Genomic DNA, 15,118 nt, shown 5'->3' on the forward strand with positions numbered 1-15,118 from the left:
AGGACTCTTTAAAGTAGAGAGACTACATACTGATATACACCTGAACATCAGCAGGAGAGGACTCTTTAAAGTAGAGACACTACATACTGATATACACCTGAACATCAGCAGGAGAGGACTCTTTAAAGTAGAGACACTACTGATATACACCTGAACATCAGCAGGAGAGGACTCTTTAAAGTAGAGAGACTACATACTGATATACACCTGAACATCAGCAGGAGAGGACTCTTTAAAGTAGAGACACTACATACTGATATACACCTGAACATCAGCAGGAGAGGACTCTTTAAAGTAGAGACACTACTGATATACACCTGAACATCAGCAGGAGAGGACTCTTTAAAGTAGAGAGACTACATACTGATATACACCTGAACATCAGCAGGAGAGGACTCTTTAAAGTAGAGAGACTACATACTGATATACACCTGAACATCAGCAGGAGAGGACTCTTTAAAGTAGAGACACTACATACTGATATACACCTGAACATCAGCAGGAGAGGACTCTTTAAAGTAGAGACACTTCATACTGATATACACCTGAACATCAGCAGGAGAGGACTCTTTAAAGTAGAGACACTACATACTGATATACACCTGAACATAAGCAGGAGAGGACTCTTTAAAGTAGAGACACTACATACTGATATACACCTGAACATCAGCAGGAGAGGACTCTTTAAAGTAGAGACACTACATACTGATATACACCTGAACATCAGCAGGAGAGGACTCTTTAAAGTAGAGACACTTCATACTGATATACACCTGAACATCAGCAGGAGAGGACTCTTTAAAGTAGAGACACTACATACTGATATACACCTGAACATAAGCAGGAGAGGACTCTTTAAAGTAGAGACACTACATACTGATATACACCTGAACATCAGCAGGAGAGGACTCTTTAAAGTAGAGACACTACAAACTGATATACACCTGAACATCAGCAGGAGAGGACTCTTTAAAGTAGAGACACTACATACTTATATACACCTGAACATCAGCAGGAGAGGACTCTTTAAAGTAGAGACACTACATACTGATATACACCTGAACATCAGCAGGAGAGGACTCTTTAAAGTAGAGACACTACATACTGATATACACCTGAACATCAGCAGGAGAGGACTCTTTAAAGTAGAGACACTACATACTGATATACACCCGAACATCAGCAGGAGAGGACTCTTTAAAGTAGAGACACTACATACTGATATACACCTGAACATCAGCAGGAGAGGACTCTTTAAAGTAGAGACACTACATACTGATATACACCTGAACATCAGCAGGAGAGGACTCTTTAAAGTAGAGACACTACATACTGATATACACCTGAACATCAGCAGGAGAGGACTCTTTAAAGTAGACACTACATACTGATATACACCTGAACATCAGCAGGAGAGGACTCTTTAAAGTAGAGACACTACATACTGATATACACCTGAACATCAGCAGGAGAGGACTCTTTAAAGTAGAGACACTACATACTGATATACACCTGAACATCAGCTGGAGAGGACTCTTTAAAGTAGAGACACTACATACTGATATACACCTGAACATCAGCAGGAGAGGACTCTTTAAAGTAGAGACACTACTGATATACACCTGAACATCAGCAGGAGAGGACTCTTTAAAGTAGAGAGACTACATACTGATATACACCTGAACATCAGCAGGAGAGAACTCTTTAAAGTAGAGACACTACATACTGATATACACCTGAAGATCAGCAGGAGAGGACTCTTTAAAGTAGACACTACATACTGATATACACCTGAACATCAGCAGGAGAGGACTCTTTAAAGTAGAGACACTACATACTGATATACACCTGAACATCAGCAGGAGAGGACTCTTTAAATTAGAGACACTACATACTGATATACACCTGAACATCAGCAGGAGAGGACTCTTTAAATTAGAGACACTACATACTGATATACACCTGAACATCAGCAGGAGAGGACTCTTTAAAGTAGACACTACATACTGATATACACCTGAACATCAGCAGGAGAGGACTCTTTAAAGTAGAGACACTACATACTGATATACACCTGAACATCAGCAGGAGAGGACTCTTTAAAGTAGAGACACTACTGATATACACCTGAACATCAGCAGGAGAGGACTCTTTAAAGTAGAGAGACTACATACTGATATACACCTGAACATCAGCAGGAGAGAACTCTTTAAAGTAGAGACACTACATACTGATATACACCTGAAGATCAGCAGGAGAGGACTCTTTAAAGTAGAGACACTACATACAGATATACACCTGAACATCAGCAGGAGAGGACTCTTTAAAGTAGAGACACTACATACTGATATACACCTGAACATCAGCAGGAGAGGACTCTTTAAAGTGGAGACACTACATACTGATATACACCTGAACATCAGCAGGAGAGGACTCTTTAAAGTAGAGACACTACATACTGATATACACCTGAACATCAGCAGGAGAGGACTCTTTAAAGTAGAGACACTACATACTGATATACACCTGAACATCAGCAGGAGAGGACTCTTTAAAGTAGAGACACTACATACTGATATACACCTGAACATCAGCAGGAGAGGACTCTTTAAAGTAGAGACACTACATACTGATATACACCTGAACATAAGCAGGAGAGGACTCTTTAAAGTAGAGACACTACATACTGATATACACCTGAACATCAGCAGGAGAGGACTCTTTAAAGTAGAGACACTACATACTGATATACACCTGAACATCAGCAGGAGAGGACTCTTTAAAGTGGAGACACTACATACTGATATACACCTGAACATCAGCAGGAGAGGACTCTTTAAAGTAGAGATACTACATACTGATATACACCTGAACATCAGCAGGAGAGGACTCTTTAAAGTAGAGACACTTCATACTGATATACACCTGAACATCAGCAGGAGAGGACTCTTTAAAGTAGAGACACTACATACTGATATACACCTGAACATAAGCAGGAGAGGACTCTTTAAAGTAGAGACACTACATACTGATATACACCTGAACATCAGCAGGAGAGGACTCTTTAAAGTAGAGACACTACAAACTGATATACACCTGAACATCAGCAGGAGAGGACTCTTTAAAGTAGAGACACTACATACTGATATACACCTGAACATCAGCAGGAGAGGACTCTTTAAAGCTCCTGTTAAAGTTATTGGAGGATGATATCTTGCCTCTCACCTCTCAGGATGTAGTTCTGATAGTTGTGGTCGGCCTCCGCTCCGACTTTAATGAAACATGTGAGACCTTCCGAGGCCACGAACTCTGGGACCAGGTCTTTATCATCCTACACACACACACACACACACACACACACACACACACACACACACACACACACACACACACACACACACACACACACACACACACACACACACACACACACACACACACACACACACACACACACACACACACACACACACACACACACACACACACACACACACACACACACACACACACACACACACACACACACACACACACGCCACTTCTTGATCTACAGGATGAAATTGAATCCACCACGGGCACATGCTTTACTGTGTAATCTCTTTGGTCTCAAAATGCCTAATAATTATGAGGTATTCTTCCGGGGTCCATTTTGTAAAAATCTTTTTAAACTCAGAAATAAGGTTTGATTTTGTTTAAAGGAGGACTTTTGGCCGTGCATTTTGAAAAGCAGGGTAAAACTTGGGGTAATAAATAAGTCAGAATAAAGTAGGCTTTAAAGGTGTAACTTAGATGTGGGTGATTTTTTATAATATATGCTTCATGAATATTCAAACCGAGAGGACGAAAGCTGAAAAAAAATAACAATCGTGTCGTTTCTTGTGTCTTTGCTGAAACACCATCTCCCTGCAGGAAGCTGAACCTGTGAAGACCTGAGGCTTAACACAGCAGATCTCCGGAGTGAACGAGATGACACAGAGCTTTCATGAGAGATCAAGCAGATTATTTATTCATTTGAGAGGTGTGAGAGTGTGAGTGTGAGTGTGAGTGTGAGTGTGAGTGTGAGTGTGTGTGTGTGTGTGAGTGTGTGAGTGTGAGTGTGAGTGTGTGTGTGAGTGTGTGTGTGTGTGTGTGTGTGTGTGTGTGTGTGTGTGTGTGTGTGTGAGTGTGTGTGTGTGTGTGTGAGTGTGTGTGTGAGTGTGTGTGTGAGTGTGTGTGTGTGTGTGAGTGTTACCTGGAACAGCTGTTTGAGGGAGAAGAGCGCCCTCCTGAGCTCCGGACCGTGAGAGTTGTAAAGCTTCTCTGAAACAGAGGAAACAGGCTCATGGTGATGCTGTTGGGTCAGCTTCAGGTTAAGGACTCTGCAGAGGTCACCAGAGGAGTTTAAAGAAAGGTCACCAAGGTCACCAGAGGAGTTTAAAGAAAGGTCACCAAGGTCACCAGAGGAGTTTAAAGAAAGGTCACCAGAGGAGTTTAAAGAAAGGTCACCAAGGTCACCAGAGGAGTTTAAAGAAAGGTCACCAAGGTCACCAGAGGAGTTTAAAGAAAGGTCACCAGAGGAGTTTAAAGAAAGGTCACCAAGGTCACCAGAGGAGTTTAAAGAAAGGTCACCAGAGGAGTTTAAAGAAAGGTCACCAGAGGAGTTTAAAGAAAGGTTACCAAGGTCACCAGAGGAGTTTAAAGAAAGGTCACCAGAGGAGTTTAAAGAAAGGTCACCAGAGGAGTTTAAAGAAAGGTCACCAAGGTCACCAGAGGAGTTTAAAGAAAGGTCACCAGAGGAGTTTAAAGAAAGGTCACCAGAGGAGTTTAAAGAAAGGTCACCAGAGGAGTTTAAAGAAAGGTCACCAAGGTCACCAGAGGAGTTTAAAGAAAGGTCACCAGAGGAGTTTAAAGAAAGGTCACCAGAGGAGTTTAAAGAAAGGTCACCAGAGGAGTTTAAAGAAAGGTCACCAGAGGAGTTTAAAGAAAGGTCACCAGAGGAGTTTAAAGAAAGGTCACCAGAGGAGTTTAAAGAAAGGTTAGACTTGTAGAAAGTTAAGCCAAAACATTAAGTGTGCATAGAGTTTGCAGAACAAAAGCTTAAGACAACGTTTGATTAAAGTTTCAACACATTTAAAGAACGTTTGGACACATTTACGACAAACATAACAGTTTCAACAAAGTCATAAAAAAAGTTTGAATTATGTTTAGGGAAAGGTTGGACAAACTTTAAATAAAGTTTAAACAAAATGTAATAACGTTTGTAGAAAGTTGGAGGAAGATTTGGACGAAGTTAAAAAAACAAACTAAAAAATAATAATTAGGCAACGTTAGAAAATGTTTCAATAAAGTTTCAATAAAGTGAAATGATTTGTCTGAACATGACGAAAAAGTTTAAAACAAGTTTCAACAACATTGAAGAAAGTCTGAATAAAGTTCAGAAAAACGTTTTTTAAGACGTAATAAATTTGGATTTCTCTGTTTGGAAACGCTGCTTCCTGTTTGATAGAGCTCTCCTTCCTGCCCATCACTAAAGACCATCACAGAGTTTCTGGAGGGTTCAAACAGGAGAAGAATCTTCCAGAAGGAATGAAACTGCTTCCTGTTTGATAGAGCTCTCCTTCCTGCTCATCACTAAAGACCATCACAGAGTTTCTGGAGGGTTCAAACAGGAGAAGAATCTTCCAGAAGGAATGAAACTGCTTCCTGTTTGATAGAGCTCTCCTTCCTGCTCTTCACTAAAGACCATCACAGAGTTTCTGGAGGGTTCAAACAGGAGAAGAATCTTCCAGAAGGAATGAAACTGCTTCCTGTTTGATAGAGCTCTCCTTCCTGCTCTTCACTAAAGACCATCACAGAGTTTCTGGAGGGTTCAAACAGGAGAAGAATCTTCCAGAAGGAATGAAACTGCTTCCTGTTTGATAGAGCTCTCCTTCCTGTCCTTCACTAAAGACCATCACAGAGTTTCTGGAGGGTTCAAACAAGAGAAGAATCTTCCAGAAGGAATGAAACTGCTTCCTGTTTGATAGAGCTCTCCTTCCTGTCCATCACTAAAGACCATCACAGAGTTTCTGGAGGGTTCAAACAGGAGAAGAATCTTCCAGAAGGAATGAAACTGCTTCCTGTTTGATTCTGTCCGAGGTCCCCTGAGTCACTTCCTGAGGTCACGACCCCTGAGTCACTTCCTGAGGTCACGACCCCTGAGTCAGGAGAGGATCAACCGGAGAGTTTAACAACAGCCACAGGAGCGTTGAAGGAGAGAAATGAGAAGCAACCAGACGCAGAAACATCAACACAAAGAAGCCAGAATCAAACCAGTCTTTCTGAAGTTAAACAGTGAGGACATAAAGTGCATGTTCTGACTGACTGACTGACTGACTGACTGACTGACTGTGTGTGTGTGGGGGGGGGGGGTTCAGACTGACTGTGTGGGGGGTGGGTTCAGACTGACTGACTGACTGACTGACTGACTGACTGTGTGTGTGTGTGTGGGGGGGGGGTTCAGACTGACTGTGTGGGGGGGTGGGTTCAGACTGACTGTGTGTGGGGGGGGTTCAGACTGACTGACTGACTGACTGACTGACTGACTGTGTGTGTGTGTGGGTGTGGGGGGGTTCAGACTGACTGTGGGGTTCAGACGGACTGACTGTGTGGGGTTCAGACTCACTGTGTGTGTGTGTGGGGGGGGGTTCAGACTGACTGACTGTGTGTGTGTGGGGTTCAGACTGACTGTGTGTGTGTGTGTGTGTGTGTGTGTGTGTGTGTGTGTGTGTGTGTGTGTGTGGGGGGGGGGGGGGGGGGTTCAGACTGACTGACTGTGTGTGTGTGGGGTTCAGACTGACTGTGTCAGAACACATGCTCTTATTGTGAAAGGTCAGAACACACGCTCTTATTGTGAAAGGTCAGAACACACGCTCTTATTGTGAAAGGTCAGAACACATGCTTTTATTGTGAAAGGTCAGAACACACGCTCTTATTGTGAAAGGTCAGAACACACGCTCTTATTGTGGAAGGTCAGAACACACGCTCTTATTGTGGAAGGTCAGAACACACGCTCTTATTGTGGAAGGTCAGAACACAAGCTCTTATTGTGAAAGGTCGGAACACATGCTTTTATTGTGAAAGGTCAGAACACATGCTCTTATTGTGAAAGGCCAGAACACATGCTCTTATTGTGAAAGCCCTGAAGCACCAACAGGGAGCGACTGGACAACAACAACTAAAGTTAGTGTCAGCCTCATGTGACCCACATATCTGCTGAAGTGAGGAGTCTCACGGCGGTGCGTTCACTGACTGAAGCAGCTGCAGTTTATTCAAGTCTTTATGAAGAGGAGTCTCAACAAACCTCTGACATCAAGACGAGACATTTCTGAAGAAACTGTTAATCATCCAGAGACCCTTCCCATACTGAGTGTGTGTGTGTCTCTCTGTGTGTGTCTGTGTGTGTGTGAGTGTGTGTGTGTCTCTCTGTGTGTGTCTGTGTGTGTGTGTGTGTGTGTAGAAATGTTTATTCATTGGGATACACAAAATGCAAAACATGACACACAAAAGTGGGAGTAGATGGTAGGGCCTACTTCCTATTTATACGGAATTGAGCCCGAAGGTGGGGCCCACGTCATAGGGGGGCGTGGATTAAGTCTGTCAGTGCTGCACACGTGCAGTGGGGATTACCCAATAGCGATAGCCTTAGAGGGCGAAGCCTATACTCATAGAAACTGGGTTACATTACGTAACCCCAGTACTGTCTGTTAAGTGAAATTCAACCAATTTGAGGCAGTCGAGCAAATCAGTTTCATCAATATCAGTTAATAACAAGTACAGAGCAGCTGAAAGTGAGATAACAATGCATGTTTAAACATACCCCATGATGCAAGAGGTCTAATAGCAGCAGGTCAAGTATTCCAGTCAGTTGGGGCTTTGAACATGAACGCTCTTCTGCCAATACATTTTTTTGCAGAGGGGACAGAGAAATAAATCTGAACAGAATGTCTAACTTGATGATTTGGTGAGTAGGGTACAAAATACTGCTTTAAATAAGGGGGATAGTTAAGATAAATGCATTTAAATATCAGCTGAAGCCAATGCGTGTCTTCTTACATTTAATGAAGGCCATTTCAGTTGGTTATACATTGTGCAGTGATGTGTACGAAAAGGACAACCAAGAACAAATCTGCATAGTCTGTTGTAGGCTATGTTGAGTGGAGCAAGATCTGATTTATGTGCATTTTGGTAGACAGCATCTCAATAGTCCATAATCGGAACAATAAGTTGAGAAGCAATCCTCTTTCGGACACTGAGCGTAAAAAAATTGCGAGAGCGGTGTAAGACACTGATTCCGTAATTGACTTTTTGTATTACATGCTTTGTATGTAGTTTAAATGAAAGTTCAGAGTCTAGCCATACACCAAGATATTCAAAGCTATCAACTTTATGCAGAGAAGTGCCATCCTTACATGTTATTACTACATTAGGTTTGGATTTGAGCTTCTGCCTGGGAACAAAGACCATGGTATGAGATTTTGTTTTGTTGAGCAGTAGTTTATTGTGTGATAGTCAGTCCTGTAAGATATTCAAATCTGATTGAAGAGAGATCTGAATTTGTGAAAAGTCAGATTTGGATGTATATAGGACAGTGTCATCAGCATAAAGGTGAGTACAACAATTAATGAGACAAGAAGATAAATCATTTATGTAAATAGAGAACAGAAGTGGGCCCAGAGTTGATCCCTGGGGTACACCCTTTTGTTGGATCAACAGGTCAGAATGTTTTCCATTAACAACCACAGATTGCTTTGTACTGTGAAGGTACGAGTTAAACCATAACACTGTATTATTAGAAAGTCCAATGCCGTGAAGTTTATCCAAGAGCAGATATCGATCAACGAAATCAAAGGCTTTTGTCAAGTCAATAAGAATGGCACCTGTGAGTTCACCGCCAAGTCATTCGTACATTTAAGTAGTGCAGTTGTTGTGGAGTGATTAGGCCTGAAACCAGACTGAACCGGAGATAAAATATTAAATAGAACAGATTATAGAGATTGGTCTATAATTATTTGTATCAAGTAAATCACCACCTTTATGCAGTGGAGTGATGCGTGCACATTTCCAGATAGTCGGCAACTCACAGGTGGACAAAGACAGGTTGAACAAATCAGCAAGTGGGTACATGAGAATATGGGACGCCAGTTTTATGAACCAGTTTTCTGTACCATCGAGTCCTGCACTGCCATCCACTTTTAATTCAGTGATAGCATCATGAACTTGGTGTGGTAGAATCTTCTTAAAAGAAAAATAACTGTTGCAGTATGAGTTACTATTAGAAATACCAGTCATCAGATAGTAGTTTGGAACATTTGCATATTTGGGCAATGGATAACGGGTCATGAATTATTGTATCAGCAGTTCTTATTTTATTAATAGAATGTTTACCTGATTTATTTAAAATAGATTTCATTTTAGTCCAAAATTGCTTGGGACTCTTAAAGTCCGATGTGAGAGATTCTTTATAGTAGTTGGATTTAGCATTTTGGGTTTTACAAAGATTTCGAAGATGCCTGTATACTTCCCAATCAGCTATAGTTCTTGAATGACGATATATTGACCATGCTTTATCCCTTTCCCTAAAGAGACTGATGAGTTCAGAACTGATCCAAGGGAGATGTTGACCTTTGACCTTAACCGTTCTCACAGGTGCATGTTTGCTCATGACCTCAGTGAGCTCTTTATGCAGAACATCCCAAGCTTCTTGTACAAAAGGTATTAGTTCAAATCTGTCCCAATTAAGGGCAACAACATCATTAATAAATAAATCAACATTCCATTTGTTATATTGTCTTGTTTGGACTAGTTTTGGAGGTAGTTTAATTAATTAGATTTTCCATACGCAATAAACAATTGAATGATCGCTGGAGCAATCCGACATGACACCAGCTTTTAAGATTCTGTCAGGGTGTGACACCAGCATCCAGTCAAGCAGAGATTGGGTTCTGAGAGTGATACCAGTTGGCTCATTAATTAGCTGTTTAACATTTAGACTACGGAAAAGTGTTTTCTCTCTATCAGATGATTTATCCAACCAATTTCTGTTGAAATCACCGAGCAAGATTATTTCATTTCGCAGGAAATGGAGTTGATAGTGTCGATGATGTGGTTAAAATACTCTGCAGGTGAAGAAGGTGGCCTATCGATGCTACCAATAGTTAAGCATTTATTTATGAAAATATAATTTTGAGAAAAATGCACTCAAAATGTAGACGCTCTATAGAAGTAGCAATTATCTCAGTCACAAGGTCAGAGGAGACTAGCCACACCTCCACCCCTGCTGCATCTATCAGATCTGTAAAGCAAATCATTTGTGATTTGTAGTTCACTATCGGAAATGTTAGGACTAAGCCAAGTTTCAGAGAGTGTGATGATTTTAGGTTTATGTAGAACAACCCATATCCGAAGTAAATCCATTTTGGGCAATAGACTCCTGATATTCAAATGAATGATTTGTATACCCTTTAATTCATCCAGTCTGGAAATAATAGAGAATAATGTTCCTGTCACTTGTTACGCATACATGCGATTCATGATTGGAAAGATTGCTAGATTCAAGCATTAATGTAAAACAGACATACAAAACATTCAAACACAAAAAGAAAAATACAGAAAAACACAAAACAACCCTTAAGAAGGCCCAGCAGCCCTGGACACCAAATCAAACCAGAGCATTACCAAGAGTAAACTTAAACTTAAACATAATAACTAATTACACAGAGCTCAGTCTGCTTTACGAAGAGGATAAAGAAGTCATAGCTCAAAGAAATTCATCCGAACACATTATTTAACAATAACAGCCACTCGGGGCAGTATTGCAATAGTAGTGGGCTCTAACGTGCCAAAGAAGAAGAAGAAGTGACGTCAACGTCACTGTAAAATGTAAACAAACAACACAACTGAAAGAGCCAGGCGGGTGCCCACCTGTTATTTTAAAGGTCACATGTCATGCTTTTCCGGTTATTTCCCGTCCCCTTGTGTGTTATGAAGGTTTTTCTGCATGTAAACGGTCTGCAGACTCAAAACCCTCAAAGTACACCCTGTAGGGAGTAACACTCTAAAACAGAGAAGACCTCCCCAAAACGCCTCGTTGGTGAAACGTCATCATGACCTCATCATCCATTTGATTCTTCCGGGTACGTGCTTACGAAAGCACGTACCCGGAACTAAATGGGCCAATCCGTGGAGCCGTTACGTTACGTCCGCTGAGCCGTTACGTTAAGCCCCCGCTGATTGGTCCAAATTGACCAATCCACACACACGCTCAGTGCAGGCAGCCCTGCTGATCTCTCCTCCCTGCTGCAGGCTGATAACAGACAGTCTCTGCAGACCCATCCTCACAGCGTCTATCAACCTATAAACCTTTTTCTTACTCAATATCAAGACACACTTATTGGTTTTATTTCGGCTGTGACTTTGTGTGTGTTCAGGTTGAGTTTGGCTGGTTTTGGCTGTGTATCGCTAAACAAGGAAATCACGGAGGGGAGGGGGGGGGGGGGCTGCAGCGAGCCGTTTAGTGGAGAGAGTGAATACTGCTGAGTACACATACTTTACAGAGATGCTGGATGAGAAACCAATGTGAGTTTGGAACATTGCACAGTATTTTTCTATTTTAGTATACCTCAACAATGGAATTATGATCAGTGGAAATGGCCATGACACCTCTCCTTTAAGTTATAATAAACACAAAAGAGAGTATCAACAACATCTCAGCAGTCATGACACGTCACGTAAACAGGTCTCTGTTTTGAGAGAAGATGAGAAAAATAAAAAACAAGAGAAGAGAAGAGAAGAAACCGAGGAGGAAGTCATTCAGCTGCACCATCGAAGTGGATCAACATGCTACCATTAGCAGCAGCCTCATCTCTGGGGAGGTTCGTCACCCAGGAGAGCCTGAGGTAGACATGAAGACTACCTCCGCGTCTTTGTGGGTAGAGAAGCGTTGTTGTGTGCCATCAACAACAACGCAGAGGGTGCACGGGTAGAGGGGAAAGTTCTTCATGTTGAGCTCATGGAGCTTGTGTTTGACTGGATCGAAGCATATGTGTGTGTGTGTGTGTGTGTGTGTGTGTGTGTGTGTGTGTGTGTGTGTGGATCAGGATCTGAAACACATCTAGAGGTCTCAGAGACACACAGATCCTGCTGACACATCTGAGTCTGTAAATCACTGAGAGGACGTTCAGAGGAACAAAGACACTCTGTCCTAAAATACACGAAGCAGAAACTGAGAGTGCAAATAAACACAGACGTCAGAGAAGATCAGAGACACTTTGAGACATTTAGAGACACTGAGACATTTAGAGACACTTTGAGACATTTAGAGACACTGAGACATTTAGAGACACTGAGACATTTAGAGACACTTTGAGATCTGAGTGAGAGTTACTGAAGAATCAAGAGAATCTGAAACTGGATCTGATTCATTCTCTACAGTCATCAGAGGAACAGCTGAGAGGATTAACAGAAGTGTGTGTGTGTGTGTGTGTGTGTGTGTGTGTGTGTGTGTGTGAGTGTGTGTGTGTGTTAGATTCCTCTCTCCTGCAGTAACTGTCTGGGAAGAACCCTTTAGTTCGTCAGACCCCTTTAGTTCGTCAGACCCCTTTAGTTCGTCAGACGCCTTTAGTTCTTCAGAACCCTTTAGTTCGTCAGAACCCTTTAGTTCGTCAGACCCCTTTAGTTCGTCAGAAGCCTTTAGTTCGTCAGAAGCCTTTCGTTCGTCAGACCCCTTTCGTTCGTCAGAACCCTTTCGTCGTTCGTCAGACCCCTTTAGTTCGTCAGACGCCTTTAGTTCTTCAGAACCCTTTAGTTCGTCAGACCCCTTTAGTTCGTCAGAAGCCTTTAGTTCGTCAGAACCCTTTCGTTCGTCAGACCCCTTTCGTTCGTCAGAACCCTTTCGTCGTTCGTCAGAACCCTTTCGTCGTTCGTCAGAACCCTTTAGTTCATCAGAACCCTTTAGTTCGTCAGAACCCTTTAGTTTGTCAGAACCCTTTAGTTCTTCAGAACCCTTTAGTTCTTCAGACCCCTTTAGTTCGTCAGAACCCTTTAGTTCGTCAGACCCCTTTAGTTTGTCAGAACCCGTTAGTTCTTCAGACCCCTTTAGTTCGTCAGAACCCTTTAGTTCGTCAGAACCCTTTAGTTTGTCAGAACCCTTTAGTTCTTCAGACCCCTGCTGTTCGCCAGAACCCTTTAGTTCGTCAGACCCCTTTAGTTCGTCAGAACCCTTTAGTTCGTCAGAACCCTTTAGTTCTTCAGACCCCTGCAGTTCGTCCGAACCCTTTAGTTTGTCAGAACCCTTTAGTTCGTCAGAACCCTTTAGTTTGTCAGACCCCTGCAGTTCGTCAGAACCCTTTAGTTCGTCAGAACCCTTTAGTTCTTCAGACCCCTGCTGTTCGTCAGAACCCTTTAGTTCGTCAGAACCCTTTAGTTTGTCAGAACCCTTTAGTTTGTCAGACCCCTTTAGTTCGTCAGAACCCTGCAGTTCGTCAGAACCCTGCAGTTTGTCAGAACTCTTTAGTTCGTCAGAACCCTGCAGTTTGTCAGAACCCTGCAGTTCGTCAGAACCCTGCAGTTCGTCAGAACCCTGCAGTTTGTCAGAACTCTTTAGTTCGTCAGAACCCTTTTAGAACTAAGTACGTCAAAGTACTCTGTGTGAAAGCACCTAATAAGATAAAGAACCATGGAGCCGCTAATCTGTCACATGTTCAAAACAACATGAAGTGTTGAGACGTCTGAAAACATCCAGGAAGCATTTGGTGTCTGCAGAACAACAGAAACAAAGACATGATTCCTGTTGATCTGCAGACAGGAAGTGAGGCAGTTAAACTCAGAGGCATTTCCCATCTCTGGAGAAACCAGAAAGTACTTCATAAAAGGTATTTCTACTCTATTCAATAAATAAAACTGCTACAAATGTATAATCTCCAGGGGATGTTCGGACGCCATGTTTGTAGTTTATTGACGGAAATATCTCCAACTTGAAAACACTTTATTTTGCCCGTCGTGTTGTGTTCAAACTTCTCAGGAATACAGAGGTCAACAGTATGTCTGAGTATCTGAATAAATGAAAGGAGCTTCGATGCTTCCTCTGTTGTCTCCTTTAGGAAACACTGGAGCATCCTTTAGGAAAGGAGATAAAGCCTTCCCACAATCCTTTGCAGCAACAAAGAGACACACCGTTCACTCTGAATAAGGTGCTACATTTATCAACGACAGCTGCAGCTTCAACAACACACACACACAGCTGAGTCAGCGTTTAACATGTGTGTGACACACACACACACACACACACACACACACACACACACACACACACACACACACACACACACACACACACACACACACACACACACACACACACACACACACACACACACACACACACACACACACACACACACACACACACACACACACACACACACACACACACACACACACACACACACACACACACAGAGAATGTCACAGCTATGTGTGGAACGTTCTGCAGGATCTCTGAGAGGAAGCAGATATACAAATATATGGAGAAACTTTTATAATTATTTAAAAATAAAAACACTTGTCAGCTTAAAGTCTGAGTTAAAATGGTTAAAATAGCAAGAGGAATATTCTTTATTATGAAATAAATGATATCAAATTGAAATACATTTGATATTATTTATTTATTTTGATGAGATGAAAGTGTGTACGGTGAACGCTGAGATTAACGAGCTCAGGAGGATCCCTGAACGCACCGTTATTAACCTGAGGACACTTTCACTTCTTCTTCTGCACTTTATTAAATTTCCTGTTTCACTTCTTCTTCTGCACCTTTTGTATCTGCGCTCACCTCCTGCAGCGGTTTGTGATTCGATCAAATTATTCATTTATCTTTCCATGCATTTTAGGTGTACTCATTTATTTTTTATTGCACTCGTCTTTTTATCCATCAAATGTATTCATTTTTATATATTTATTCTTTGTCTATTTTTTGAGAACAAAGTCTGTTTGCCTGTTTGTCCCTGAAGTCATCGGGGAGTCTTTTAAATAGCGAAACAGGAAGCATGCAGGGAAATCCCCTCTGGAGCAGGAAGGGAGGGGCTGACAGGGGAGTGAG

General features: G+C 42.0%; 1 protein-coding gene across 1 annotated transcript in view; it reads right to left on the reverse strand.

The window, feature by feature from the left end:
* The window catches only part of LOC307027942 (uncharacterized protein), a gene marked incomplete at its 3' end in the record, with an annotated part of 79,975 nt that overhangs the window by 9,501 nt on the left and 55,356 nt on the right, over window positions 1–15,118 (reverse strand). The window contains exons 7-8 of the mRNA XM_079662636.1: window positions 4,235–4,302; window positions 3,226–3,331 (exon numbers count right to left, since the gene is read on the reverse strand). Coding sequence (XP_079518762.1) covers window positions 3,226–3,331; window positions 4,235–4,302 — 174 coding nt within the window. The remainder of the gene's footprint in view (window positions 1–3,225; window positions 3,332–4,234; window positions 4,303–15,118) is intronic.

Source organism: Notothenia rossii, assembly GCF_949606895.1.
Source record: "Notothenia rossii genome assembly, chromosome: 2".
Lineage (NCBI taxonomy): Eukaryota > Metazoa > Chordata > Actinopteri > Perciformes > Nototheniidae > Notothenia > Notothenia rossii.